The sequence below is a fragment of the Herpailurus yagouaroundi genome, unplaced genomic scaffold, assembly GCF_014898765.1.
Source record: "Herpailurus yagouaroundi ecotype Mexico unplaced genomic scaffold, PumYag 182, whole genome shotgun sequence".
Classification (NCBI taxonomy): Eukaryota; Metazoa; Chordata; class Mammalia; order Carnivora; family Felidae; genus Herpailurus; species Herpailurus yagouaroundi.
This window is the reverse complement of record NW_024412413.1, coordinates 42,415,620-42,442,444: the sequence shown is the minus strand read 5'-3', so window position 1 is coordinate 42,442,444 and position 26,825 is coordinate 42,415,620. Positions and strand designations below refer to the sequence as shown.

The 26,825-nt window shown below is 37.6% G+C and overlaps 2 protein-coding genes across 2 annotated transcripts in view; both read right to left on the bottom strand.

The window, feature by feature from the left end:
• Window positions 1–9,554: 9,554 nt before the first annotated feature.
• On the bottom strand, window positions 9,555–15,266 carry BBS10 (Bardet-Biedl syndrome 10). The gene is made up of 3 exons (XM_040490425.1): window positions 15,251–15,266; window positions 12,881–13,187; window positions 9,555–12,447 (listed from the first exon to the last, which is right to left on the bottom strand). The coding sequence occupies exons 1-3, from the start codon at window positions 15,264–15,266 to the stop codon at window positions 10,473–10,475; spliced, it is 2,298 nt and encodes a 765-aa protein (XP_040346359.1). The 3' UTR covers window positions 9,555–10,472.
• Window positions 15,216–26,825, bottom strand: part of OSBPL8 (oxysterol binding protein like 8) — a 166,572-nt gene continuing 154,962 nt past the window's right edge. Inside the window, exons 21-25 of the mRNA XM_040490424.1 lie at window positions 26,731–26,823; window positions 26,310–26,397; window positions 23,473–23,578; window positions 21,532–21,634; window positions 15,216–19,497 (exon numbers count right to left, since the gene is read on the bottom strand). Coding sequence (XP_040346358.1) covers window positions 19,365–19,497; window positions 21,532–21,634; window positions 23,473–23,578; window positions 26,310–26,397; window positions 26,731–26,823 — 523 coding nt within the window. The 3' untranslated portion in view covers window positions 15,216–19,364. The remainder of the gene's footprint in view (window positions 19,498–21,531; window positions 21,635–23,472; window positions 23,579–26,309; window positions 26,398–26,730; window positions 26,824–26,825) is intronic.

Genomic DNA, 26,825 nt, shown 5'->3' with positions numbered 1-26,825 from the left:
GGAATTACTGAAATTCGGTATTTGACTCAGATTTCCTAGTTATTATTCCAAAGGTCCATACCTTGCAGTAGGCAAACATTTCTTCAACAGGACACGAAAGCAGGGATCTCAACATACAACCTTATTTAGCCATTGCAAGCTATTTACATGCCTGGTGCCCAGTGGTTTTGCAGTCTATGCTGATTAGAACTAATATCTTCATTCCATCACCTTGGAACGACTCATTTCCCTTTCTCCTTCTATTCCTTCCCTCTTCTCAAATTAACAAAACATTTTTTTCATCTAATCACTCCACTCATCTTTGCTGTCTTTCTTTATTAAAGCATTGTCACTAGTTTCCTCCTCACGAGTATTGGACTCTTTAAGCTAATTTATGATGAGATCCCCTGGCACCTGGAAGCAGGAATGTTGCTGCTCCATGGAAAGTTCTGCAATTGTGAACCAGAGAGATGTCTCTCCATCCCTTGTATGTGATGCCATCTTCATGTCTGTGCAGGAGATTTAACTTGAGAATTGCTCCTCGGTGGCAAGGAACATGGAATACTTTGGTTCTCCCAATAACTTTGCTTTTTAAGAATCTCAAATCACCCTGGAGCTGGAAAAAAAATTAATAATGCCAAGTAACAGTACCTAGGTCTCCTTGGCTAAATAAAGCCCATTCCAGTGGTTGCTTTTATTTTTTTTAATTTTAAAAAATATTTTACTTATTTTTGAGAGCGAGAGACAGAGGCAGAGTATGAGCACAGAGAGGGAGACACAGAATCTGAAGCAAGCTCCAGGCTCTGAGCTGTCAGCACACTGCACACCGCGGGGCTCGAACTCGTAAACTGCGAGATCATGACCTGAACTGAAGTCAGACGCTCACCTGACTAAGCCACCCAGGTGCCCTCCAGTGGTTACTTTTGGAGCTGATAACTAAAATCTCAGAATCCTGTCCACTTCACAGCCCATCCCCCAACGGGAGCTCAGTTGTCTGTGACGTGGAGTTTGGCCTCTCTTTTCCACTCCTCTCCTGGGGCCTGCTTCCCAGCTGGTGGGGTGAGGAGAGGTGGGAGAGGGTTCAGGCACGTGTAGATGCGAGTGTTGGCACATTGGAGGTGATGGTGGGGACATGAGTAGTTCCAATTGGTCCTCACTGCTTCTTTACTGACCCTTGGCAATAAAAAGCTGGTGATGTCTCTGGCAGGGATGGGACTTTTGGGGACTCAGTAAACAACTCCCCTCTCACTGGGAGGCAGACCTGGGACTCAGGCTGAGGGAGATAGGAACACCTGATAATGCTTATACTGGTCTGCAGGGCTTAAGGAGCTAAGTGAAGCAGGCGAATGGATACTCCATCTCTGCCTCAGACGCATGGACCCAGTCACGATCCCCAGCCTTGCTGATTTCTGTTGCAGGCCTGCAGGGGCGAGGCTGACCATGCTTCCTTTCTCATAACCAAGAGAAAGAAAGGGAGTGCTGAGTAAACACATAAAATTCTTCTACCCACACTCACCAGTCGGGCAAGTCCCTCTGCCTCCTGGGATGGGCAGTGAGTGAGGCAAGAGCTGAGGGAAGTCTCAAGAAAGTAAAAAACAATCCGAATGCACATGTAGGAATATGTATGCACATTTTTATCTGATTTTGTAAGCAGCAGAGTGAGAGATATGGAAGTATACCTGGTAAGTAGTTCATAGGATTGCCCAGTTTGGCAGGTGGTGGCTGGGATACAATGTGAAAGGGGAAGAGGAACAGAGTATAGAGAGATAAGCAAAATGGGAAAAATCACCAAAACCCAGTATTACTGTGTCACCACAATATATATATTATTGTAGTAAGAAGTGATATTCAGGGCACCTGGTTAGCTCAGTCAGAAGAGCATGTGACTCTTGATCTCAAGATCATGAGTTCAAGCCCCATGTTGGGTGTAGAGCTTAAATAAATTTTTAAAAATCTTAAAAAAACAAAAAACAAAAAAAGAAGTGATATTCACAATATTTCAACCTGTATGGCATGGTTAATACTCTACCAATTAAAGTAGATACCAGGGGCGCCTGGGTGGCTCGGTCAGTTAAGCATCCAACTTTGGCTCAGGTCATGATCTCATGGTACATGAGTTTGGGCCTCACGTTGGGCTCTCTGCTGTCAGCGCAGAGCCTACTTCAGATCCTCTGTCTCCCTCTCTCTCTGCCCCTCCCATGACCATGCACACGGTGCTTTCTCTCTTTCTCTCTCAAAAAGTAAACATTAAAATAATAAATAAAATGATGTTTTAAAAAATAAAGTAGATACCAAAAAACTGGGGCAGGATCCCTGAAAATTCCCTCACTGAACCAGGCGTTAATCTGAATTGTAGGGTGCTCCAAGGGGTCCTGGGAGGAGACCGGGAGACCAGGGTGGTAGGACGTGATTTTGAGGATTGCGGGGAGGGTGGCAGCACTTGAAAGGCTCAAGACCATAGCTATTTACTAAACCACTTCAGAAGCACGTCAATGTTTTGACAACGTGTACAGCTCTATCAAGGCATTCCACTTAAATAACATACTTGTTGACTTACTCATAAATTAACAGCAAATCCTTAAAATATAACTGGAAAGTTTTCTTCCTATACTATGTTATCTAATTCAACTGGGAATAGGCATAGCTTGTATGAAGAAAACCTCTAAATTCTGGGTGCTGGAGGATCACTTTAAAGCCTCACTCAAATGACTGGAAAGTTGATGCTTGGCTATTGGCTGGAAACTTCATCAGGGCTATGGATTAGGGCCTTAGTTCTTCTCCATCTGGGCCTCTCCTCAAGCTGCTTGAGCTTCCTTACAGCATGGTGGTTGGGTTCCAAGAGAACAAGGAGGTGGCCTTTTATAATCTAAGAAGTCATACAGTGTCAGTTCATTATAGTCTATTGGGCAGGGCAATCATCCAATTTTTAGGGGAGGGGACCACTCCAGGGAAGAGTGTCAAGGTGTTACCATAAGAAGAGCATATGGCTTCAGATTCTGTGTCCCTCTCCCTCCCTGCCCCCACACACTCTTATCTCTCAAAAATAAATAAACATTAAAAAAAATAAAGAAGAGCATATGGCAAGGAAAATATGGGAGGAAATACAATACGCCACAACAAATTTCTGCTATGTCTGTGATATCCATAGTCCATGCTGGCATGGGTCCCAAAGGTCTCTGCTTTTTTCCATGCTGCCACATGAAGGGCAGCGATTAGCTTGTATAATTGAAAAATTGGAGGAAGAAGGGAAAAGTTAGTATTTTATAGTCAACCAAAGGAAGAAATAAAGTTAACGTTTGTTAAGTTCCTATTTAACAACATGGCAGGCTTTGTGTTGGGCACCTGTCATGGATCTTTATTAATTTCAAGATTTCAAGATCCTTATTAATCTTCACTACATAATATGTACTATTACTACCACTTCATAGATGAGGAAATTAAGACAGAAGAGGTATTTAGCAACTTGTCCAGCTATACAACCAGTAACTGATGGAGTCAGGATGGCAATACTGGTCTGCTTGACTTCAAAGACTATGTTCTTTCCGCCATGCTGTGCCTCAGAGTGTAGACTATAAACACAATCTGTAAAATGTCCCTATTTTGTTTTTTCTATGTAGTTAATTTTGTTTCTTCTTATGCATACATAAAAGATCTTTTCTTACTTCTCAAAAGGGTTAGAGTAAAATATGGCAAATAGTATAAATGTATGAATGGACTTCTTTTTTCTAAATAACCAACAAAGTCTTCTCAAGGAGCATTTAATATAACTCCCTTCTCAATTAATGCCCATGTTATCATTTGTCCATGTAAGAATGTAGAAATTACTACATGGGGGAATTCTATGAGAAACCCACATTAAGGGCACCTGGGTAGCTCAGCCAGTTAAGTGTCTGACTTTGGCTCAGGTCATGATCTCATGGTCAGTGTGTTGAAGCCCTGTGTTGGGCTCTGTGTTGACAGATCAGAGCCTGGAACCTGCTTCAGAGTCTGTGTCTCCCTCTCTCCCTGCCCCTCCCCCACTCTCACTCTGTCTCTCAAAAATAAACATTAAAAAATAAAAAAAAATAGAAACCTATGCTAATTATTATGCTAATTATATTGTAAGGTAATGTAAATTTTAAGACATATAGAGGAATTCAGTATGGGAGTTAATTAAGTACAAAATGATGGGTAAATTGAGATACAAGTTCCATGTTTTGTCCATATGTACTTTAGGAATAATATTAATATTAAATATACCATGGGACACCCTGTGTAGAGAAAATGGACATTTCTGTTGTTGCAGCAGGGATTTCCCTATAGTGGGGCACAGATAATGGAGTTCATCATAATTAGAACCCCTCAGTCATCAATTAGGTGTGTTTAATCTGGGTGTAAGGACCTCTGTTGCAATGATCAGGGAGGTTTTCACTCAGATATCTATTTATAAGATCTGGCACTGGTGATGGCGGGGATAAGAATGCCCCTCTCTTATGTGGTGCTAAATCCAAATCTAAAGGAGTAGTGAATGACAGAGACTGAAAGAATTACACATACTTTACCATACTGTTAACCCAAGCAGGAATGCGATTCAACCGTAACACGGTATGTCATCAATCCATGCTGCTGAGGCTTTTGACACTGACTTGGAAATAAAATTTCCTACTGAAACCTACTCTTTATTTTACTTATTTATTTTTTTATGTTTATTTATTTTGAGACAGAGAAAGAGAGCGGGGGAGGGGCAGAGAGAGAGGGAGAGAGAGAATCCTAAGCAGGTTCTGTGCCATTAGCACAGAGCTTGATGTGGGGCTCAATCTCACACACGGTGAGATCATGACTTGAGCGGAAATCAAGAGTCAGATGCTTAACCGATAGAACCGTTAGGCACCCCGTGGTCTACTCTTTAAAATGAATAAATGATTGTTCGGAACGGAGACATGCTAAGTCACTTGGAGGGAACAGAATGGCTTCCAGGCCAGCAGGGCTTTGTGATGATTTAGTGTTTTATGAAAACACCGTCGTCCATCAGAATTTAGGCGGCTTTGAACACAAACAAAAATGGTCATTGAGGCAAATGCTGGTTGGGTCTATTTGATCATTGTTCAGGAGGAGGAAGCCTTAGTCTTTTAAATGGTCCACTCTTATTCATTCATTAACTGAACTTTATCAAGAGCCTACCCGGTCAGGCATTATCCTAAATGCTGGAAATATGGAAGTAAAGAAGTCAAAGTCCTTATGGAGTCTACATTCTAGTGGGGAAGGCAGTCAATACAAAAAAATAAACACACATACCAATAACATAAAGTCTGTGGTCTGAAAAAAAGCTTAAGAAGGTAGGAAGACTGTGAATGAGGGCAGTGATGAGGAAGGAAATGGCATTATTTTAGATTAAAAGGCCAAGAAAGGCGCATCTGAACAGGTGACCCTAAGGCAGAGATTCTTGAATTAAATAAGAAAATGAGCCATATAAAGATTAGTGGGGAAGAGAGTTCTAAGTAAACACAACAGCAAGTAGAAAGCTCAGAGGTTGGAATGAATTTGTATGTTCAAAGAACAGAAAGGCCAGTTTGGGTACCCATTAGTGCTATTTGCCAAATGTGCTGGTTCTCTCTCCTTCTAGGTACAAGGTAAGATTGCATTAGCTAGTTCTTCTGTGCATAGGTAGGACCATATGACTTATTTTAGACAGCAAATCATGAGCAGAAATGACATGTGCCATTTAATGGACAGGGTGAATGCAAGGCTGTCTACAACTCTTTTTTCTCTTTCTGGCATGATGATTGGAAATACTTCAGACAGTGACTGCTCCATCAACCAGAATCTAAGAATGAGGAAGAAAACAATGGGGGCAAAGTTCCCAGCTGACCCCTAATAGACATAAATGTGAGCAAGAAACAAATTGTATTGTGCCAAGCCTCTGAGATTTGGAGTTTTTGCCTCAGTATAGCATAACCTGTCCTAGTTGATATAGTCAGCGTAACTGATGGAAGAAAGCTAGAGGGAGAGAGGTAGGAGATGTCATCTAAAGGATAAGCGGTGGGCAGATCATGTGGAGCCTTGTAGATTATGATACATTTGGATTTCATTCTGCATGAAAGAAAACTCTTTGGAGAGCTTCAAGCTGGAGAATGACATAACGACTTGCATTTTAAAAGAATCATTGGGAGCATCTGGGTGGCTCAGTTAGTTAAGCATCTGACTCTTGATTTCAGCTCAGGTCATGATCTCACAGTCATGGGATCAAGCCCCACGTTGGGCTGTGTGCTGAGGATGGAGCCTGCTTGGGATTCTCTCCCTCTCCATCTGCCCCTTCCTACCTCAAAAAAAAAAAAAAAAAAAAAGAATCATGCAGTCATGTAGGGGAAGTCCTTATTCATGCTTATTCATGGGAAATACATAGTGAGGTATTTAGGGATAGAGTATAATGTCCTCAACTTACCTTCAGTATGTTCCGTATGGTTTAGTAAAACGTGTGTTTGCATGTATGTGCATGTGCACATGGACAAAGGGGTAAAATGGCAGTTGGAAAATCTAGATGAAGGGTATGTAGGTGTTCATTGTATGGTTTTTTCAACATTTTTGTGGATTTAAAAATTTTTAAATCAGGGCGCCTGGGTGGCTCAGTCGGTTAAGTGCCAACTTCGGCTCAGGTCATGATCTTATGGTTCATGAGTTCGAGCCTTGCATCAGGCTCTGTCCTGCAGCCTGCTTCAGATTCTGTCTCCCTCTCTCTCTGCTCCTTCCCTACTTGTGCTCTGTCTCTCTCTGTCTCTCAAAAATAAATAAACATTAAACAGAGTTTTAAAAATAAATAAAAAATTTTCAATAAAAAAATTGGGGGGAAATAACTCAAGAGAAGTACAAGATGAGACAGAAACAAAGACTGTAGGAGGCTGCTGCAGGTCAGAGATGAGGTGATTTGGGCCACACCAACAATTGTGAGGATCTGAAATCTATTTTATATGTGGAACCAGAGGATTTGCTGATAGACTGGCTGTGGGATGTGAAGTTTAGAGTCAAGTTGTCTCTTCAGGTTTTGTCCTGAGCATTGTGGACAGGTGGTGGATACCATTAACTTACGACAGGACAGCAGGGAGAGAACCAGGTTTAGGGGATGGGAAATAGCAATCCTGTTTTGGACAAGTTAAGGGTGAGTCTCCAAGTAGAGACTAGGTTGGCAGTTCAGTGAGTGAGCCGAGGCTTCAGAGAAGAGGCTGGCTGGGAAAACAAAATTTGTAATAACCAGCACATAGTGGCATACTGAGAAATTACCTTTCTACCTCTTCCCTATGCCTGTCCCCCCCAAATTACTGCCCCTACCCCTTTTAGTTTGTGTATCCACTTAGAGTTTAGATTGTCACCAATCTCTTTCTTACAAAGATGCAAGGAATAACTATAACATGATAGACAAACAGATAGATGGCTCCTGAGCTGTAGTTTTTGTTTTCTCTGCTGCGCTGTGATGATGGGAAAGACATATTCTATTCCTTTTGAGAGGGGGTAAGTAGTATCTGATGAAAGTTCAGGCTGCAATTGCATTCCTCTTCCCTCCCCTAGCGTGACACATGGACACCATGCCACTCCACTTCCAGTGTAAAGTGATTAAATAGTTCCCCTGGCTTCAAAGAGTTAGGGCTATTCAACAATCTAATGCCTATTGTTTAGGGGATAAAAATAGCTTGTGCTGGCCCAGTGGAAAAAAATCAGGAGGTTCACAAAAGTTATCAGGGAAATGCATTTGTGGGAAGGGGTCATGTAACTTCAGGACACAATAATAAAAATCCCAGTTGAGAAGTTAGCACGTATTTGTCCTTTTCTCCCTTCCATGGTGTGGCAGATTGTATTTTCCAAAGATAGCTGCCTCAACATATCTCATCCCACATGATCTTCTAATAATGTGACATTGACACTCTTGCCATTGAGTGGTGGGGCCTGTGTTCCCTCTCCTTGAACTTCAGCTGAACTTTGTGATTGCCTGAACCAACAGAATACAGTGGAAGCTGTCCAGCTAAGGTTGGGTAACCCCCACAACCATGGGAGGCAATAATATAGTAGTTCAAATCTAGTTAGTTTTAAGTTATTCACCATGCAGCAACAGAAAATAGGAACATGGGCTTGACTTCATCTTTTATATTTTCTTTGGTCTTGATTCTTTAATTTATATTCAGATTTTACAGTAATTTTGTCTGCTCTTGTTGCAGGCAGGCCATCTCAAATTCTTTGTGGAAGAGGGTTTAAATACAATGTAACTACATTTTTAAAAGTGCTCTCCTGTCTAACCCAGTGATGTAAACTCCCTGGTGTTATTCTGTTAAACGATAAAGATAACCCATGAAAGCTCTATCACCATTTTTGAGGGATATTTTTTTAAAGAGATTAGAAGAGATTTAAAAGAAAAAAGATTGCTTCGTGTAGACCTGTTCTACATTTTCTGCTCTTTCTCCCCCAAAACAGATTCTTTCCCATGAATCTTTGACAGAAATAATTATGACCTCATCTATGAGGATCAAATGACTGATTCAGTCAACAAATAGTTCTTCAACAGACATTTATTGGCTACTATTGTGTGCCAGATATTAGACCAGGTGCCAAACATACAAAGACCCAGGCCCAGCTTACAAAGGGGCTTCTGGACTCCTGATTATTTATAGCTATAAAATGCCTACCATATGCAAGGACATATGTCTGGGCAAGGACATATGTCTGGGCACGGCTAGAAAAGCCTTTGAATGCCTTCAATGACGGTGTATTTAAAATAGCAACAATAAAATAAAGTAAAACTATCTAATGATCTAACAGGCAATTTAAAAAGTGAATGGAAAAAATTGTACAGCAATATTACAGTAGGTTCATACATCTATGAATTCAATACAAGAAACAGAATTAATTTACTCTCTCCATCTCAGAAATGAAATAATGCTATCATATGGCATAAACCTTAAAAAAATGAAATTACAGTTAATTTAAAAGATCATGAGATACTGCAAGATGTTAGTTTAATATGTTCTTAGTCATCGCTTTTTCAAGTTTTACTGTAATTAAAATTTTTAAATCAGGTTTCCTAAATTCAATATCAATCCAACATAGTGTCATTACCTTTTCAGGAAAGGGGTATGGAGGCAGGAACTACAGTTTACCACAGTGGAGTCCGCATTTGGCACATGAAAAGCACTCATTAAGAATTTGTTGACTTTGTGAGGTGCCTGCATGGCTCAGTGGGCTAAGTGACCAACTTCAGCTCAGGTCATGATCTCGTGGTTCCTGAGTTCAAGCCTCGCATCTGGCTCTGTGCTGATAGCTCGGAGCCTGGAGCCTGCTTCAGATTCTGTCTCCCTCTCTCTCTGCCCCTTCCCCACTTGTGCTCTGTTTCTCTCTGTCTCTTGAAAATAAATAAAAACATTAAAAAAAAAAAAAAAGAATTTGTTGACTTCATAAGTTGGAAACATGTACTTAAGAGAACGGATTAAGGTAACAGTTTTATTCAACAGGCACTTCTGAATACTTGGTATAAACATAGTGGTATTTTGGGTGTTACAGAGAACTATTAAAAGTAGAGGACACTGTCCTTATCTACGGCTAGATGCACATCATTTGCACTTATAAACCTTTATAATAAAATATAAATATATGAAATTCACATTAGAAATAATTTTCAAATTCTTTATTACAAATGAACTCTGGCTATGCACCAAATATAAGAAAAACCAGCAAATACGTGAATTATTTTTACAAGCTCTTAGAGAACAGGAGAAAATACAGTATGAATTTCATAAGCTTTCTGAAATTAACTTTTAACTACAGAAATGAAAGTAAGTTTGCAATGCACAAAGTCATATTTCTAGTTACATATTATTCAGTGGTGTATGGACAGTGGAAAAAATATATCCAGGCTTTTCCACATAAAACAGAAATAAATAAGGGGATATATAAAAGTAAAAACTAATTTAGTTTATATGCTTCTTGAGAAAAGAAATCAAGACTTTTTATTCATTGCTTTTTAGAAATTAGGAATAGAGAAAATACATTATTTTAAATGAAGCAAATAATGTTTAATATTATAAACAATTAGAATAGGATGACATTTGAAGACCTTATCCAAATCTCAGATTAAATAATCCTATGAACTAAATAAATACAGAAAGGCAAGGAGGACAGATGAAGAGAGTGAAAAAATGTACAGAAAAGTAAGAAGGACTATAAAGGAACACCCTCTCGCATATACACGGACTAACACAGAGCTGAGACACAGGGAAATTTAAGGGGAAGAAAGACACACAGTCATATCTTGGCTTCCCTCATGTGGAAGGGTTCCTCCTCAGAACAGTTCCAGAATGTTGTCTAATATTTGGTCTGAATGTCTGCTAGCCTCTTACTGTAGTTCTTCTAAAGATTTTTTTTAAGTTTTGATGTTTTCCTAACTAGACCAAATTGATTTGAGAATCAGTGGTCACATTTTTTACTTTATGGCTTGAGTTGGGTTAAAATTTTGGTTAATAAAAAAACTTCCAATTTTATACTTCCTCCTCTGAATCTTGATCATAAACTTCCTGAGGTTGTCTCTTAATATTGATTACCAAATCAATGGTTAAAATTTTTGTTAAACATTGAAGAACGGAAGTTAGTAATTGGTATTTACTAGCTACCGATTCCAAACCTGTCTGACTGCTTACCATGGGTTGATGGGTTTGTATCGCATGGAGAGTTCTTACATATATTTGTGGAAAGCTATAGTTTCCCTTCTTAGACTTATACAGGATTTGGGGAATGCCTAAAAGAGCATTAGCTATTATCACGCTGACCATAGTTTCTTCTGAATGGTGACATTTTTTGGCGTAGTTAAGAAGATAGTAATGTAACAAAAACTCAAAATTACCACCCACTGGCAAAACACAACCTGCTGGTATAGATGAGAAGCAGTAACCGCGGGATGTACACATCTCCAGTGACTTCTCTCTCACTGCTAACATGCTTCCCCTTCCAGCAATTTCTGTGACTTGTAAATTTTCACAAGAAATTTCTATTCTAGTGTTTTCTGTTGTTGAATTAGCAGAATTACTCTCCATAAATGGTTCACTGTCATCAACTATCCTGGCTAGAGATAAATATCTCAATGTTTCATCTGTCTGGTATGTATCTGTTGGTGTCACTTTTGGTATTGAACGTGGAATATGTGTTTCTAATTCTACACTTGGAACTACAAAATTTGAATATACTTTTAAATATGTTTGAGTTGTTGCCAGCTTACCTTTGTTCTCTACAACTGTGCCCTGATATGGGCTTTGCATTGAACCATTAACAATTTCTGGCAATGGCGTACTTTCTCTGCTATTCTTGTAGGTAAGAGGACTTGATGCATAATTTTGATCACTGGCTTGTATCATGTAATTTAGATCAAGGTCTTTAAATAACTGCCGAAGCATTTTAAATGCTCCATGTAAAGCACTTTTATGCTGTTCCACAAGACCCTGCACTGGTGCACAAAGTACTATACAGTGTGGTATAAACGAACATGTGCCAATCAAGCCAAGATGAACATACCTTTTGGATCTAAGGATAAGGGGCTTACAAAAATTCATCAAAGCAGTGTTACAGGTTTCATACCGCGAAGAGGTATGTGGCAATACAAAGGGAGAAAGACCAACAACCCTCTGGATAAGAGATACTTCTTCAGAGGATAAACACTCCACGACAGATATGCCATTCAGTCCTGCATAATAAATAACTAAATCTGGTTGTTTCACACTAGACAGCAGCAATTTTACATTCTGACTCTGTAAATGTTTCATGATTGCTTTTGTCCTTTCCATAATCCAAAACTGAGATGTCCGAAACTGTGCTTCTGAATTTAAAATAAACTCTGATCCAGAAGTTGAAAAAGGAGGCTGAATAGTCTCTGTTACTATCACTATTCTTATGTCACCATCTGCTGGACAGTATACAGAAAAGTCTCTATGAAGCACAAGTCCAGCTATGATCCTGGAATCTGAGACAGGAAGGCCAGTGACACCAACGTTCAACTCTATAAAATAGTCATCCACTAACTCAAATACTTCTTCACATCCACTTTCACAAGCCATACACTTGAAAAAGTAGTCACACATCAATTGTGAAATAAATTTTTGATTATTTCTTCCCACTCTTCCACAAAAGTATGCTTCTAAGAGCAACTCTAAAGAGCTTCTACACAATGTTCTCTCTTTAGTGGATGAAGAAAAGATGGACAAAAAGTGTTTGCTTAAGTAGTGGCCCATAATATAATCTAATACTTGTGTCTGAAACTTCAGAAGAGCCTGAGAAATAAATTTCCACTGACAACAATTTTTCCAATGCCTTCTATGGGTTTGAATATTTTTGGAAATCAAAGAATCCTGTTCTTTGTCTGTTACTGCATGAAGTCCTCTGAGTAAGTGACAAAGAAAGATAATAAATGTTTTAGCACCATCTCCTGTTTTTCTTAGATGACTGGAAACACAGGCTACCATCATCCTGTACAAAAAAAGAAATAAAGCAACTCAGAATTTCAGCGGGCTGCCTTCTTACAAATAAATCAAGTCGAAACCATGGCTTCACAGGTAAAGGCATAAAATAATACTGTCCTTTTGATGTCTTTAGTATTACTTTTTCCTTTTTTTCAAGTTACTTTGTTCTATTTCAAGATTCTGGGGTTAGGTGGGGCAGGGAGGAGGGGGAATAAATGTTCTTGGAAGTTTGGTAAGATTTGACGTCCCCAAGAACATTCCATTGCACACCGCTCGAACCCTGAGCATACAATAGTCTCACCCGAGGTCAGTCTTCCCAATAGTACATTCTAAGGAAGGGTCAGGAGATAGCCTGCGGTGCCCGGCTCTGGGCAGGAGAATGGGACAACAGTACCTGGCTAAGGGACACTATAACGAGCTGGAACGCGGGACACGGGTACCTGGCTATGGGATGTTCTAAGTGTAGCGCCTCCAGAAGGCAGCCTCCATCCCGACTGATCAGCACCTCGCCGGTGGGCTTCGTACACAGAACTTGCCGCCCCTCGGGTCCCACGCAGCAGCTCACGATGGTCTCCAGCACTTCCGCCACCCGCAACGCCACCTTTGCGGACCCCGCGGCGGCCATAGGGCGTAAGAGCCGCGTGGCTTCCGGCCGCCGGCGGCAAAGCCCTAGCACCACCAGAAGGAGGGAGGAGCCCCACGGAAGCGGAAGGGGCGGGGAGGGGGCTGTCAGCTGGCCCAGCTCGGCTCACTCCCCCCTATGACCCACTAGCGGAGTAGCCTGCTGTTCGGCCACCTGGGACTAGCGTTCCAATAGCTCGCGAAGCTAGGAAAGAGGTCAAGACTTCCCGGGAGCTAGCTGTTCCTGGAGCGGAAACTGCTGGCCCTTTCCCGGTTCCCTGGGTAAATTCATTCCCTGCAGCGGCTTCAGCTGCCACCAAATCTCTTCCGTCTCCCAGGAAACGTCCTTCCTCTCTGGAAGTCGGCACGCCTGGGGAGCGTATGTGAAGGAGGGAATGGGCACCGCGGGAGGACCTGGGCTCGTGCCCCACCCCTGACAAAACCTCCGCGTTGGACTCATGAATATTCTGTCCACAGTATCATCAGTTGCTTTTCTTCCCATCACAGAGGCCGGCTCGGGATGCAGGACGGATGGGCAAAGCCCTGGCCTTCACGGTCACGAGCTGCAGGCTTCATGCTTTCCGCAGGGGGCTTTGCCAGATTTCCTTGACGTGGATATCACTTTAAGTCCCCCAGCCACCACAACTTATTTTTTTCTTTAGCAGAAGGGATAGATGGGAAGACTTAGCTACACTAGTGATCACTAGTATGCCTTTAAAGCACATAAAGCACAGGGGCGCCTGGGTGGCTCAGTCGGTTAAGTGTCCGACTTCGGCTCAGGTCATGATCTCAGGGTCCGTGGGTTCAAGCCCCGCGTAGGGCTCTGTGCTGACAGCTCAGAGCCTGGAGCCTGTTTCAGATTCTGTGTCTCCCTCTGTCTCTGACCCTCCCCTGTTCATGCTCTGTCTCAAAAATAAATAACTGTTTAAAAAAAAAAATTAAAGAAAGCACAGTGGCCTAAGATTGTTGGGTACAACTGCAGAAGAAAACAGGCAGAAAGAACATACACCTGGGTTTGCGATGACACTTATCTGCGACATTCAGTAAGTAACCTCTTCCATCTCCAGTTAAAAAAAAAAAAGATAGTAGTATATAAAAGAAAACCTCACGAGTGAGAATGTTTGCAAAGAGCTTTTTTTTTTTTTTTATGGTGCCTGGCATATATTAAGCACTCAGCGATTATTTACAGCACCCTCCCCCCCCCATAACTGTGATATTCAGTCGCGTATTGACCCACTCTCTCTACAAGAAAAGGGTATTTTGTAAATTGCAGAAGAGCCAATTAGGGTGATAGCACAACACAGGACGCCTATTACAGTGCAGTCAATATTAGTAACAAAATTACTTATCTTGCAGCTTTTTCATTGAGGTTGAAGAATGAGGGGCTGTTCTCCTTTCCTCTCATTCCTATACATAGGCTAGGGAAAATCTGTAATGCCCTCCTTTCCATTCCCCCCAATTAGTAAGACAGAACCAACTATTAGCCAGAAGCAAGTGGATTCTGAGGAGAGAGCAAAAATGGAAGGGGAGAAGGACAGAGGAAAAGAGAGGAAAACCAGGCAGGAATGATTTGGAACTCACCTGATGTTGACTCAGTATGGACTAGTAAGTGATTTGAGGGGCGGGGGGGGGGAGGGAGAAAAAACTTCTATATAGGTTTTGTATATATACTTGTTTAATGGTAACATTTTTTTTGGTTCTACCCATCACAAAGCAGCAGTGGATATAGCTATAGTATACTGATTGAAGCAGTGGATTAATCTAAACATTTAAAAGTGCTACCATCAGAGTTCTACTTAAGCGTACAGTGGAAGGAGAGTGGATATTGATGTCAGACATAGATTCAAACTTATGCTTGCTATCACTTTTACTGTATAGCTTTTGGAGTCATTTAACTTCTCTGAGTCTCAGACTCTTCATCTATAAAGTCGGGCTAACTTCCACTTAGCTTAAGGTTATTATGAGTAGTTAAGAAGAATGAATATAAAGCACCAAGGAAAGCATACAGTAGGGATTCTAACTATTAAATCCCTTCCCAGCCCTTCACCCTCCTTCACAACTACCCCTACAAAAAAAGATCTTTTTTTTCAATTTAAAAATTAGGATGAAGTAATTCAGTCACTATATGTTATATTCAAAGTCATTTGATCACAGTTTACTCTTTTTAGAATTTTATTCAGAATGCCTACCTGTAGAAGTTAGCATAATTTTACAGATTAGAAAAATTCAATTCTTTTGTCTCTGCAAACATTTATAATAGGTTAGGAATAATAGATTAGAAATGTAATACATTACAAAACAGTTGCCTATGACTATCTGTACATCTACTATGCACCTTAGGGAAAGGATGTGACAGTGTGCTGTACTTACACTGCAGATAACACACTTTTTACTCTATTATACAAAACTGACCAGTGGTAGTGTCTGAATTTATAAATGGCTATTAAACAGGATATTTAACTTAAATGTATATTTAGCATGCTAAAAAGTGAAAAAATTTTCAACTGAAGTAATTCTGTGGCTCATCAATTCAAATGTTTCATGGCATTTTTCTTTAAATAAACATCAATATTGTAATACTAAATAATTTTACATGATAAATGCAAAAAGATAAAATTTTCTAAACATTTTAGAAAGTATGTTCACATTCATTTTGTCATGGGTTTCTTGTGGCTCTTCTAAATATGTTAATCATATTAAGGAGACACTGGTCCTATACGATTTTAACAGTCCATCTTCAATTAAAAACTGTAACCAAACAAACAGTATATTAAAGATTAACAAAAAGTAACTTAAATATACTAAATTCACACACTATACGTAAACAAAATCAAGTCAAATTACATAAAGTCAAATGACACAATAGTGGCAGGTTATACATTTTAAAGAATTTCTTTATCCATGTAGTCACATGAAATAGAAGCTGAAATGTAAACTCAGTGATTTGTGTGGTGTTACCCCTTACTGGTTCAAATTGGAAAATTTGGTATAAATGCTAATATTAGTATTTTATTTCTGTACATTTAACATAATTCAAAATCATCTACAGCATCAGGTATGGCTCATCAATTTTGCCGTCATCACCGTATATCAACCAAAAAAAAAAAAAACTCAAAAATATATTCATTGCTCGTTAGAAATGCTAAACACCGGAAAAAATGGAATTTTGTTTTCTTAAATAGTTGACTAAGATATTCTTCAAAAAGTTAAAACTGCCTTCCACAGAATTTTATGTGTAGTATGGCACAAGTTGACACCCAAAACAGTGTGAATTCCATCAAAAAGGCACTGTTTACAATACTCAGAATAATCTGACAAATCTACTTCAATGATGTCTGAGAGTGAAGAATATACTTGAAATAGTTAAATAGACAAACCCTTATAAAAGTACAGCATTACTGTTTAAATATACTATAGCTATATAAAAGGAAATAAAATGACACAGAGAAATGACCCTTTATGGCAGTTAAGCCTATAAACACTTAGAATCATATTGTAGTTCTGTAACACAAAAATAACAAAAAGTAGTTTATTAAAGGCACAAAAGCGTGAATACTAAATGAGTGTTGTATTTTACAAGGCCAACTTTTTCAATGGAATGGTGACAAAGATTACACTGTACCTTTATAAAAGTGATGCAAAAAAGTACTGACATGAAATACAAGTGAAATAGCTATTGCTGAAACTTACTTATTTCACATGCCCTATTTATTATCTGTTCCTGGGCCAGCTACACCTCATTAAATGGTGGATAATTGAAGGCATAGTACATTGCATAACTAAAACAAATGCACATGTCGATAATTATTACTCATGTAAATTTTCATGTGAAAAAATAAAATTTTTGATCAAATGAAAAAAAAAGTGGTCATAAGATCTTAAATCCTGGAAACCATCATGAGGCTCTCAAACAACTGGGAACTGTAAATCACAATTTTTATGAATCCATGTTTGAAGGAGTATTAATCTCAGGTAGGGAACATTCAAAGTCAATTACATATATGGCTACATACAAAGTTAATTACGTGTCTTAAAGGATTCACATACTAAGCCTAGTATAACCACTGATCTAAAAACTAAGCCACCAATTCCTGAGTTTTGTGTTCAGTTCACAGAAAGGAACTCATACAACTAAAAGCATAAGAAGACTATTAGATTAGATGTATGCTTTCAGTGTATAAGAAACAGTCATGAGTAACCCTGCTCTTTTTCATGAAAGTTTTTGACTCCTTGAGTAATAAGAACCCAAAACATCTGCTCTAAAAAGAAAAACATAAAGAACATAACTACCTTCCCAGTCTTAGAAGATACCTATACAAATAAAACACTATTTCGACCAAATGAAAAGAACACACAAGTGGGTAGGACTAAAACCCCAAAAGGGGGTTATCAGCAAAAAATTTTAAGTTTTCAGGGTTTAATGATGAAATTATTTTTGTGATCAGCCAATCAACTTATATATAAATACTAATTGAAACCATAAAAAGGATCAAATTGTACAATATTTACAAAATATCATATATCAATCAATAGGCAGTTGAGCATGACATTGGTAACAGAGAGTGAGGACAAAAACGACACAAGTATGAAATACAAACAAATCTCACCTGTTCTAGTGTAGACATATCTATACTTATACCAGGTATAGGTACATCTTATTTATATTTCAGTCAATTAAAAAAAGTGCTTTCACATGTACATATGGAATACAGCATTATTTTGCCCAAACTATATGGCTCTTCTTAAAACCGAAGACTATTAAGATAGCTAAATTGGTAAGGGAGAAAAAAAGCAGGCTCTTTATCACTTTCAATTTTTGTAATTTAGCAATCATTCCTTGACTGTATATATCTTGGCATAAACAGTTGATTGTAATTTTGCTAGTGTCTCACAGTCTCTTCTTAGTCAAAGGCAAATGTAGCCAGAATAATTATTCTGACTTTTCATTAATAACCATTCCAAAAGGTATACTTTCAGGATTCTAAGACATATCTTAGGACAACATGTTCCTAAACTTAGCTACATTTGCAAAAATTGCTTCTGAGGGCTATAAATATTTATGACAAACATTAAAATATTAACCTGAAAAAAAATTAGGAAAAAGTGTGCCTGAGTCTGAACAAAAAAAATCTTGAAGTGTGGTTTGTCACAGAATGAAGTTACTGAGAACAGAGGAATAAAGAATTAAACCTCAGAACTTGATGCTCTTCTTAGATGCTCAACTTATTGCACATTTTAAAGAAATAAATTTTAATGTACACATAAATGCTACGACACAAAGTTTTTCTTACTGCCTTTCTCTTATTTGGCTTTTGAAGTAAAATATTGGTTATAATTTTTTCTATTCTATTTACTCACTGAATACACTAAGTTCTAAACGAAAGCTAAAATAAGTTTTTCATAATGAAAAACATGAATTATCATATACCCTATAAACAACTCTAGAATTTGGCCTATGCTACTGGACCAACAGGGTTACAAGAAACAAAAATAAGAAAAAAGGACAGCAATTTTGACCACAATTTTTTAAGCAAGTGCTTAAGGTGGTATTATATAGGTATAAGAAAGATATAATCAATAGATCCAAATAGCTGCATATCGGTTTTTTATGTCGATAAACACACACACAGATTTATACCTGTCTCTATAAATATTAAAATTCTAGGGGTTAAAAAAACTGTGTGTAAACCTTTAAAAAAGCAATCTGCCACCTTGTCTCTCTCAGTACACCAATTTCAACTACACTTTTTTCTTGCTGTTTCTAAGAACACAATTGAGCTGGGTGCTTTGGAAATGATATTTCTAACAGGACAGTGTTTTGAACTATTTATAATATGTCTATTATGCCATCATTTCCCATTCTGTAATTCCTTATTGATAAAAGTCTTGTGCCTGTTGTATGAAGAAAATAGATTGCTATGTATATATTTTATAAGATTGATAGCATTTTTGTTACGAATGTTAATGTTATATCTCAGAACACACTATAGAATACAAAGACTACTGTCAGGTATACATAAGACACAATTGTGTATACATGTGGACTTATTATACTCACATGTAAACACACTGTCACAAAAGCTAGAAATGTTCTGGCACTTAACACATAGCTCACTTTAATGACCAAGAGTTCTTATTTCAGGTTAAGGAAAAAAGGTATGAAAGGTCAACACCTCTACATTTATCTCTAAGATTTTTGTTTTAGAAATATTGTGACATTTTAACAAAGACCAAACCAACTTGAACATTGGTCCCAGGCCAAATTTGATCATTCCAGTTCATTGATTCAACTGTAAGGAACTTCTACTTAAACATGAAGTTTATTATGACTTGAAGCAAAATCAGGAGGAAAATGATGAAGTAGTCTTTTTGTTGCAGAAAATAATCTGTGGCAGGTGTGCTTGAAACTAAATGATTTCGAAGAGCCATAATATTTCTACAAAGATAAAAAACAATAAATTTTAAAATTATTTGTCAAAATGTTAGCATATAAATCACAATTTGATACGTGAGACTTAATTAGTAAAGTCTTAGTTAAGAGAACATTTAATTACATTATCTAAGGTAACTTGTTTAATCAATTACTACTACAACATCAACAGGAAGCTGATTATGTTACGTGAAGCCGTTATTAGGTCTTGTCTAAATCTACATTCCACATTGTATCAAATATATTACTTGATGATGTTCATCAAACAGAATTATTAAAGTTAGAGGATATAAAAATATACCACTTTTCTCTGTTATCACAGTGGTTTTAAAACAAAAATTGTGTTTCTTAGTTGGTCTAGTAAAGTTCTTTTATCTTTACTTTGGGGAAGACAGAAGTAGATTTGGAGAAAAATTCTAAATTCTCTAAGAAAACATAATACAACAGATTTCATGACATTGCTAATTTGAAAAATGCTATATAGGCATTTCATATACTAACGAAAATAAAATGTTAATTTAGTCATTAAATGAGCTTACATTATCCTCATGCCATCCTAAATGCTTTTGGCTAAAAAACAAACAAACAAACAAAAAAGCTGATTTCATTCCGCCCCCCTTGACTTCTACACTGGTATACCAGTATAGAGAAAGAAAGGAGGCAAATGAACAAGTAGGCTCATTAATTTATAAAGATAATTAAACTAGGAAATGAGCATTTTATATAAGGGCTGATGATATCAAGATGCAGAAGACATGTTCCCTCCTCTAAAGGAGCTCATTGTCCAGTTGCGGGAGGGGGTGGTGGTCGTGTGGTAAACAGACACACAATAACAACTCTGTAATCCAATAAACGCTCAAAAGTAGCATGCATAGGGAACTGTACAAGGACAGTGCAGGGATTACTAACTCTACAGGGCAATGTGGGTAATTAGAAATGTTACAAAAAGGGTGGCATTTGAATTATATTCTGAAGGATAAACAGGGATTTTCTTGATGGGCAGGGTGGGAGTAAGAACAGTCTAAAAAGTGGATTCAGTGCGGTCAAAGTTCCAAAGATGAGACAGTACAGTATATTCTGGAGCTGTAAGGAGTTTCACAGAACTGGAGCATGGGACAGGTACAGGGGAATGGCAGGAGATAAGGCTATAAATGAAAAAAACAACTAAATGTAAGCTGTAAGATCACTAAGAACTGAGAAAATCTTTTTTTTTTTAATCCTCTAATATAGTAATGGGAGGAAACCAATCTACACTCCTACTAGCCTTAGCAATGGGGCAGAAAGAAACAGGAGTTCTCCTCCAAGGAATTTTCTTTTTTTTTTTTTTTTTTTTAATGTTTATTTATTTATTTTTGAGAGAGAGAGAAAGAGAGAGAGAATATGAATGAGGTGGGAGGGGCAGAGAGAGAGGGAGACAGGGAGTCCCAAGCAGGCTCTGGGATGTCAGTACAGAGCTCAATGTAGGGCTCGATCTCATGAACTGTGAGATCATGACCTGAGCCCACTTAACTGACTGAGCCACTCAGGTGCCCCCTTCAAGGAACCTTCCTAAGTGTTAATGATTTTTTGTTGCTGGATCTGGGGAGGAATGTGTGAGGAAGGGTCTGGGACTACAAAAAGAGCCCTCAAAGGTCTCAGGGTGGTGGTTATTTACCCCTTGCTATGGAAGCATTTCAATATGTCAACACATGATGCACTCCTATTAAAGATTAGCCAGGTACAAAGGGACTGCAGAAACCTTTGCTAGCCAACTTTCTCAGAAACCACCCCTCTACCACATCCAACACACCTACATTTCTAGGTATGCTACAGCAATAAGATAAAGAGATTCCACTTGTATAATCACAGAGGAGAAATCACCACTCTCCCCCAATATTTGAATGGTGATGGAATTTCACAAGTTGCAGTCGTCAGGCGACAGAAGCCAATCTATCTTAATAGCTCAACGTTATAAAAATGTAAAGTTTGCATATGATTTCCTACATAACAGATTCTTAACTACCTCTCTAGACTTAAATAGCCACTGTCCATATATATTACCTTTTAATTTCTTCCTGCGTTTGTTTTATAGATTCGATGGAATTTTGAATGTCTCCCAGTTCTATCCCTTTCTTTCTTCTTGTATTTGGTTTTACTGATTGAGCTAAAAAGACATTTGGAATAAAGTTGATGAAAATAGCAAACACATTTAATTATAAACAATTTACATTTCAGCTTAATGAGCCTTATATAATAAATTTTTTCCTAGGCATTATTTTTATGGCTTAGAATGTAACATAATAATAGTAATACTCTGCATTTTTAAAAAAATGTTTAGTTTTGAGGGGGTGGGGGAGAGGGGTGGAGAGAGAGACAGAATCTGAAGCAGGCTTCAGGCTCTGAGCTGTCAGCACAGAGCCTGATGCAGGACTCAAACCCACGAGCCATGAGATTATGACCCGAGCTGAAGTCAGACGCTTAACTGACTGAGCCACCCAGGCACCCCAATACTCTGCATTTTTAAAGTTCCAATCATTAGTTGAATTTTTTTTTGTGGCATCAGTTTCATTTTTTTTAACTAAATGAAATAGACAACAAACAGTTCATTAAAAATACATATATTAATTTGGGGGAAGGTATTATTCTCGTGTCTCTTGTCCATTTGCTTACTTCTGAAGAAGTCAGCTTCTTAAGTTCCCTTTTCAGTGTTTTATTAATTGTTATCTTTATTTCCCTGGTCACCCCAATTTTAAGCCTTTTCAGTTGTTTTTGCTACCTCTTCTACAAATTTTTACCTTCAACCAGTAAATTTTTTTTTTTTTTTTTTTTTTTTACTACCTTAAAACCTCTCATATCATTCCTTCCTTTCCATTTTTGTTCATTTTGGTTCTCATTTGTAAAACAGGGATAATACTACTCAAACTCCACATGGTTGTGTCATGGTATTTTAAACATCTAGCTTGGCACACATTAAGTGTTATTTACCTTATAAATTACAGGTAAATAGTGCAGTGGATAAGAGAGTGAATTAAGGAGCCAAAATATCTTCATATATTACATGTATATATACTGTCTTATGGGATATGTGACCTTGTGTAGGTTAACCTGTATCTCAATTTCCTTTTCTGTAAAATGGGAACAAAACAGCATAACTAATATTCCCCGTCTAGCACATTGGTTCCATATGACTCCTACTTTTAAACTTTTATTCCTTTTTGACTGCAGTATCTTGATCCCACCCACATCCCTCAAGCTTAGACTGCTGTAATCCATTAGAAATCCTAATAATTCATCAGGGTTCTTTTAAAAACTGCCCTCAAAGTGAATTCAGCTCCCTCTGCTTTAAACTATTATTTGTTACCTACTCATTTCCCGGCATTTATCATTTATTCACTTCTACTGTCATCTCTGTAAAAATAAGCTCCCAGCTTAGAGTGAGCTTAGTAGAGAACTATGGCTTTAAAAAACTGTATTTTCTCAGACATTCATTACTTTAATCCTTTCTTGATTATATGTCAGTGTATTTCAAGACATTTTACACATTATCTGGCTTGTACAAGAATAGCAAACTAGTTAATCTAGTTAATAATTTTGATATATTTTTACTTGTCTGTGGCTTATAAACACTACAATAATTTAATCTAAAAGTGAAAAATTTTTTTGAAGCATGGAACTGAGTTCAAAGCTCAAAAACTGGTCCCTGCATTGAATCTAGGAAACCATCAACAACTTTTCAGGAGCTAACAAGATGTAAAAAGAACTAGTACTACAATGTGGTTCTTGATTTGCATGTTTTCCCTCACCTTTCCCTTGTGGCCTGGTCTTGCAATTTGTCTATAATCTAAAACTGCTTTTTAGGCACACCATCTCTGTCCCCACCAAAACTCCCAAATTATCTTGAGTTAATATGAAAAATGCTTTTTATACATTAAACATAATACAGTAATATCCTTTTAAAAGTTTAGACGCTTATAGTGAATAGTCTGCAGTAAACATTTTTACCTTCACTTCCAGATGAGTCTTGGATATCAGGTTCTGGGGAAGAATAGCCTTTTGCCACTTTCTTCTGTTGCCTGGTTGGCTTATGTTTCATTTTTGGGACACTAACCTGAAGAAAAAGCCCAAACTATAATGTGAATTTGCAATGAGTTTTGTAATTAAATACCAATGTTGTAAAACTGTCAAAACTATCAGTTCATGGGCACTTTAAGTATACTGAAATAAAAACAAAGATGAAATAGTCTAATTAAAACCTAACAAGAGGTGGTAACACTTATACAATCATTTAATCTTAATAGGAAACATTAATTCAGCATAAACAAGAAAATATATACAATGAAGAGTTTCCCTTCACTCCTGACCTCTACTAGCAATGCAGTATCTCCATCACAAAATAGATACTGCTATTAGTTTGTATATCCTTCAAAAGACAATTTTATGTACAAATGTGAATACAGACGCCCCCCCCCCCCCCAGCCAAGCTTCTAATTGCACCAGTCAGTACCTTTTTCAGTCATACTTATCTTATTCCCAACATTAGAAACATTCCCATTGGATGATGTTGGGTTTCCAATAAAATTATTTATTTACTTTTAATAATATCTGGATATTGCAGAAAGCATCTTATAATAAATAAAAATATTATTTGGCAGAGCATGATTTAAACCTACAGAAAGCATTTGAATGCATGCACAAGATTCAGAAGTATATTAAATGTTCAACTAGGACTAAATTTTTCTTAAAATAATATACTTCAGAGTCTACCCTATTAATAGGCTTGCAATTCTGAAGGTCAATCCTAAATATAAAAATTCAAATTCAAGAGGAGAAACTAGAATTAGAAGGGTAAGGTAATTTACATGCTTAGAAAGAGGGAACCAGTCATCGTAAGTCTTTAACTCTATTCAGACCTGTTTACTATTCTAAATAGGAATTATCCTCTATTACCTATTCTTTTACAAAATTTTATTCAAAAGATTGAAATTAAAATAAAATTTCTATAATTTTATTATAGAAAATAAACAATGAGCAGTTAAGTTCTGGATTCAACCTGTATTATGCCCTCTTACTTCAAGGCATAGAGACTGAACACTGTTACATTAGAATCCAAATCCACCTTAGAGTAGGTTCAAATTGGAGATTGATGAAGACTGGTGAGAAGTATTTAAGACAACAAAGGGAGTCAATAAGCTATGTCTCTGTATGCAAAGATTTACTGTCATCGGTAAACTCTACTTTTAGGAGGAAATACAGAAGCCCTGTCTGTCTCTACCATGTTAGTGTTGTTGAAAGAAGAAACAAAATTTTAAAATGTTTTAAAATTTCTAAATTGTAATAATTTAGCCATTTTTAAGTGTACAATTCAGTAGTATTAAGTAGATTCACAATATTGTGTAAATATCACAGCTACTTCCAAAACATTTTCCTCATCCCAAAGAAAGACTGTTAACAATTAAGCAATGACTTCCCATTCCCTCTTCCCTATAGTCAACAGTAACCTCTTTTTCACTTTAGTTATTGTATTTTTGAACCCCAGAAGTTGTTTGGTTCCTTTATATATTTTCTCTTTGTTGATATCCTAATTTTGTTTATGTATCTTTTTCTTGATTTTCTTTTGTTCTTTGTTCCTGTTTCATTTAACTCTTTGGACACATTTAAGACAACTGTTTTTGAAGTCCTTGTCTGCTAAGTCTCGTGTCTAGATTTCATCAGGGATGGTTTCTGTCAATTTATTTTGTTCCTTTTAATGGGTCATGCTTTCATGCTCTTTCTATGCCTTGTAATTCTTCATGGAAAACCCTGGACATCTGAGTGTGATAATGTGGTAACTCTGGAAATCAGATTCTCCACCTTCCCCAGGGTTTTTCTGTTTCCTGGATTGATGAAAGCTATAGTACTCCATTTGTTCACAGAAGTTCCTAAACTATTTCTGCAAAGACTGTAATGTTGTTCATGGTTACTGAAATTTCTGTTCCTTAGCTTATGTTCGGTTAGCATTTTGACAGAAACTTCCTTGAACACCAGTAGCCAAATAAACCAAAACAAAAGACAAAAACGAAAACAAAAAAATACTCTCCCACTCTTAGCAGACTGTTCAGTGTAGGGGCACTAAGCCAGACTTGCACTGAGCTTAGGTGTTAGCTCAGTGTTCTTTCACTGTTCTTTTCTGAGCATAAGCACCTTACCTTGGACATTTGGTTTTCTAAAATCCCTGATGCCCCAGTTTTCCAAACAATCTCTCCCCAGCTTTTGTTCCTAGGCCTTACACAGTCTATTGTATTGTTTCAACGATAGTCTTTTGCCCCAAGTGTGTGCAGGATGTCAGTATGGTTCATAGCACTTCCAAGAAATGCCTGCAGCCTTTCTGCCTGGGCTCTGAGTTATCAGCAAAAACAGAAATGCCTGCCCTGTCAGCATACTTAAAGTAGCCCCTAGACAGGTTAAAATAGACGTACACAATTTGTGAATAAGATCTACTCTGTTCCCTCTGGAGCCAGGGCTCTCATTGAGAATGTGGGGGCCCTTAAGACAACCAGTGCATCAGTGATGAGTTGGGGCAAGGGCAAGTAAAAATAACTGCTTTGAAGTCACTTCTCTCTTGATTCATTATTCACTCTGTTGCTGCAAACCTGACTATTTTCCATAGTTTTGGCAAATTTGGTTCTGACAGCTCCTGCTTGCTGTTTTGTTTCTTTGAAGGGAAAAGAGCTTGGAGCTGCCTATTCTGCCATTTTGCTGACTCAACATTTTAAGTTTTGAAGTTAAATTTTAAACATTGGCTGCCAAAGATACTATGGGTTCATATGCCTAGCAGATCTTGTTACTTTTTTATTACATACCATTGGAGTGCGATGTTTCACTTTGGTCTGGATAACACCATCTTTTTCAAACTGTATCATATCATTAAGTGGGTCCCACGGTCTAGTACTGCATAAATGAAAAAAAAAAAACCATTTATCTAACAACTAAACACTCAAATACTTTTCCAAAAATGTTGTCTATAATTAGATTTTCATTAGTAATTATGAACCTAGCTGTAAGATTAAGAATTGTCATATCTAATCTTCTGATCCTGAGCTTACTTTATAGACCACTATCATGGCATCAAATTTACAATGAATGAAACATCAAATTTAAAATCTCATATTAATTTATAGATAGGGCTTAATAAAAAAAAATACCCCAATAGTAAAAATTCTAGAAATAAAGGCAAAAAACAATGCTCATATACTGTTTGTTATTTATGTTTTAATTACTTACTCTGCAAACTTGTAATGCCATTCTCCTGTGAGTGAATCAAGCTCAAATAACCTGCACGCCCACTCTTCACTTTTTGTTTTCCGATCTCTGGCAGC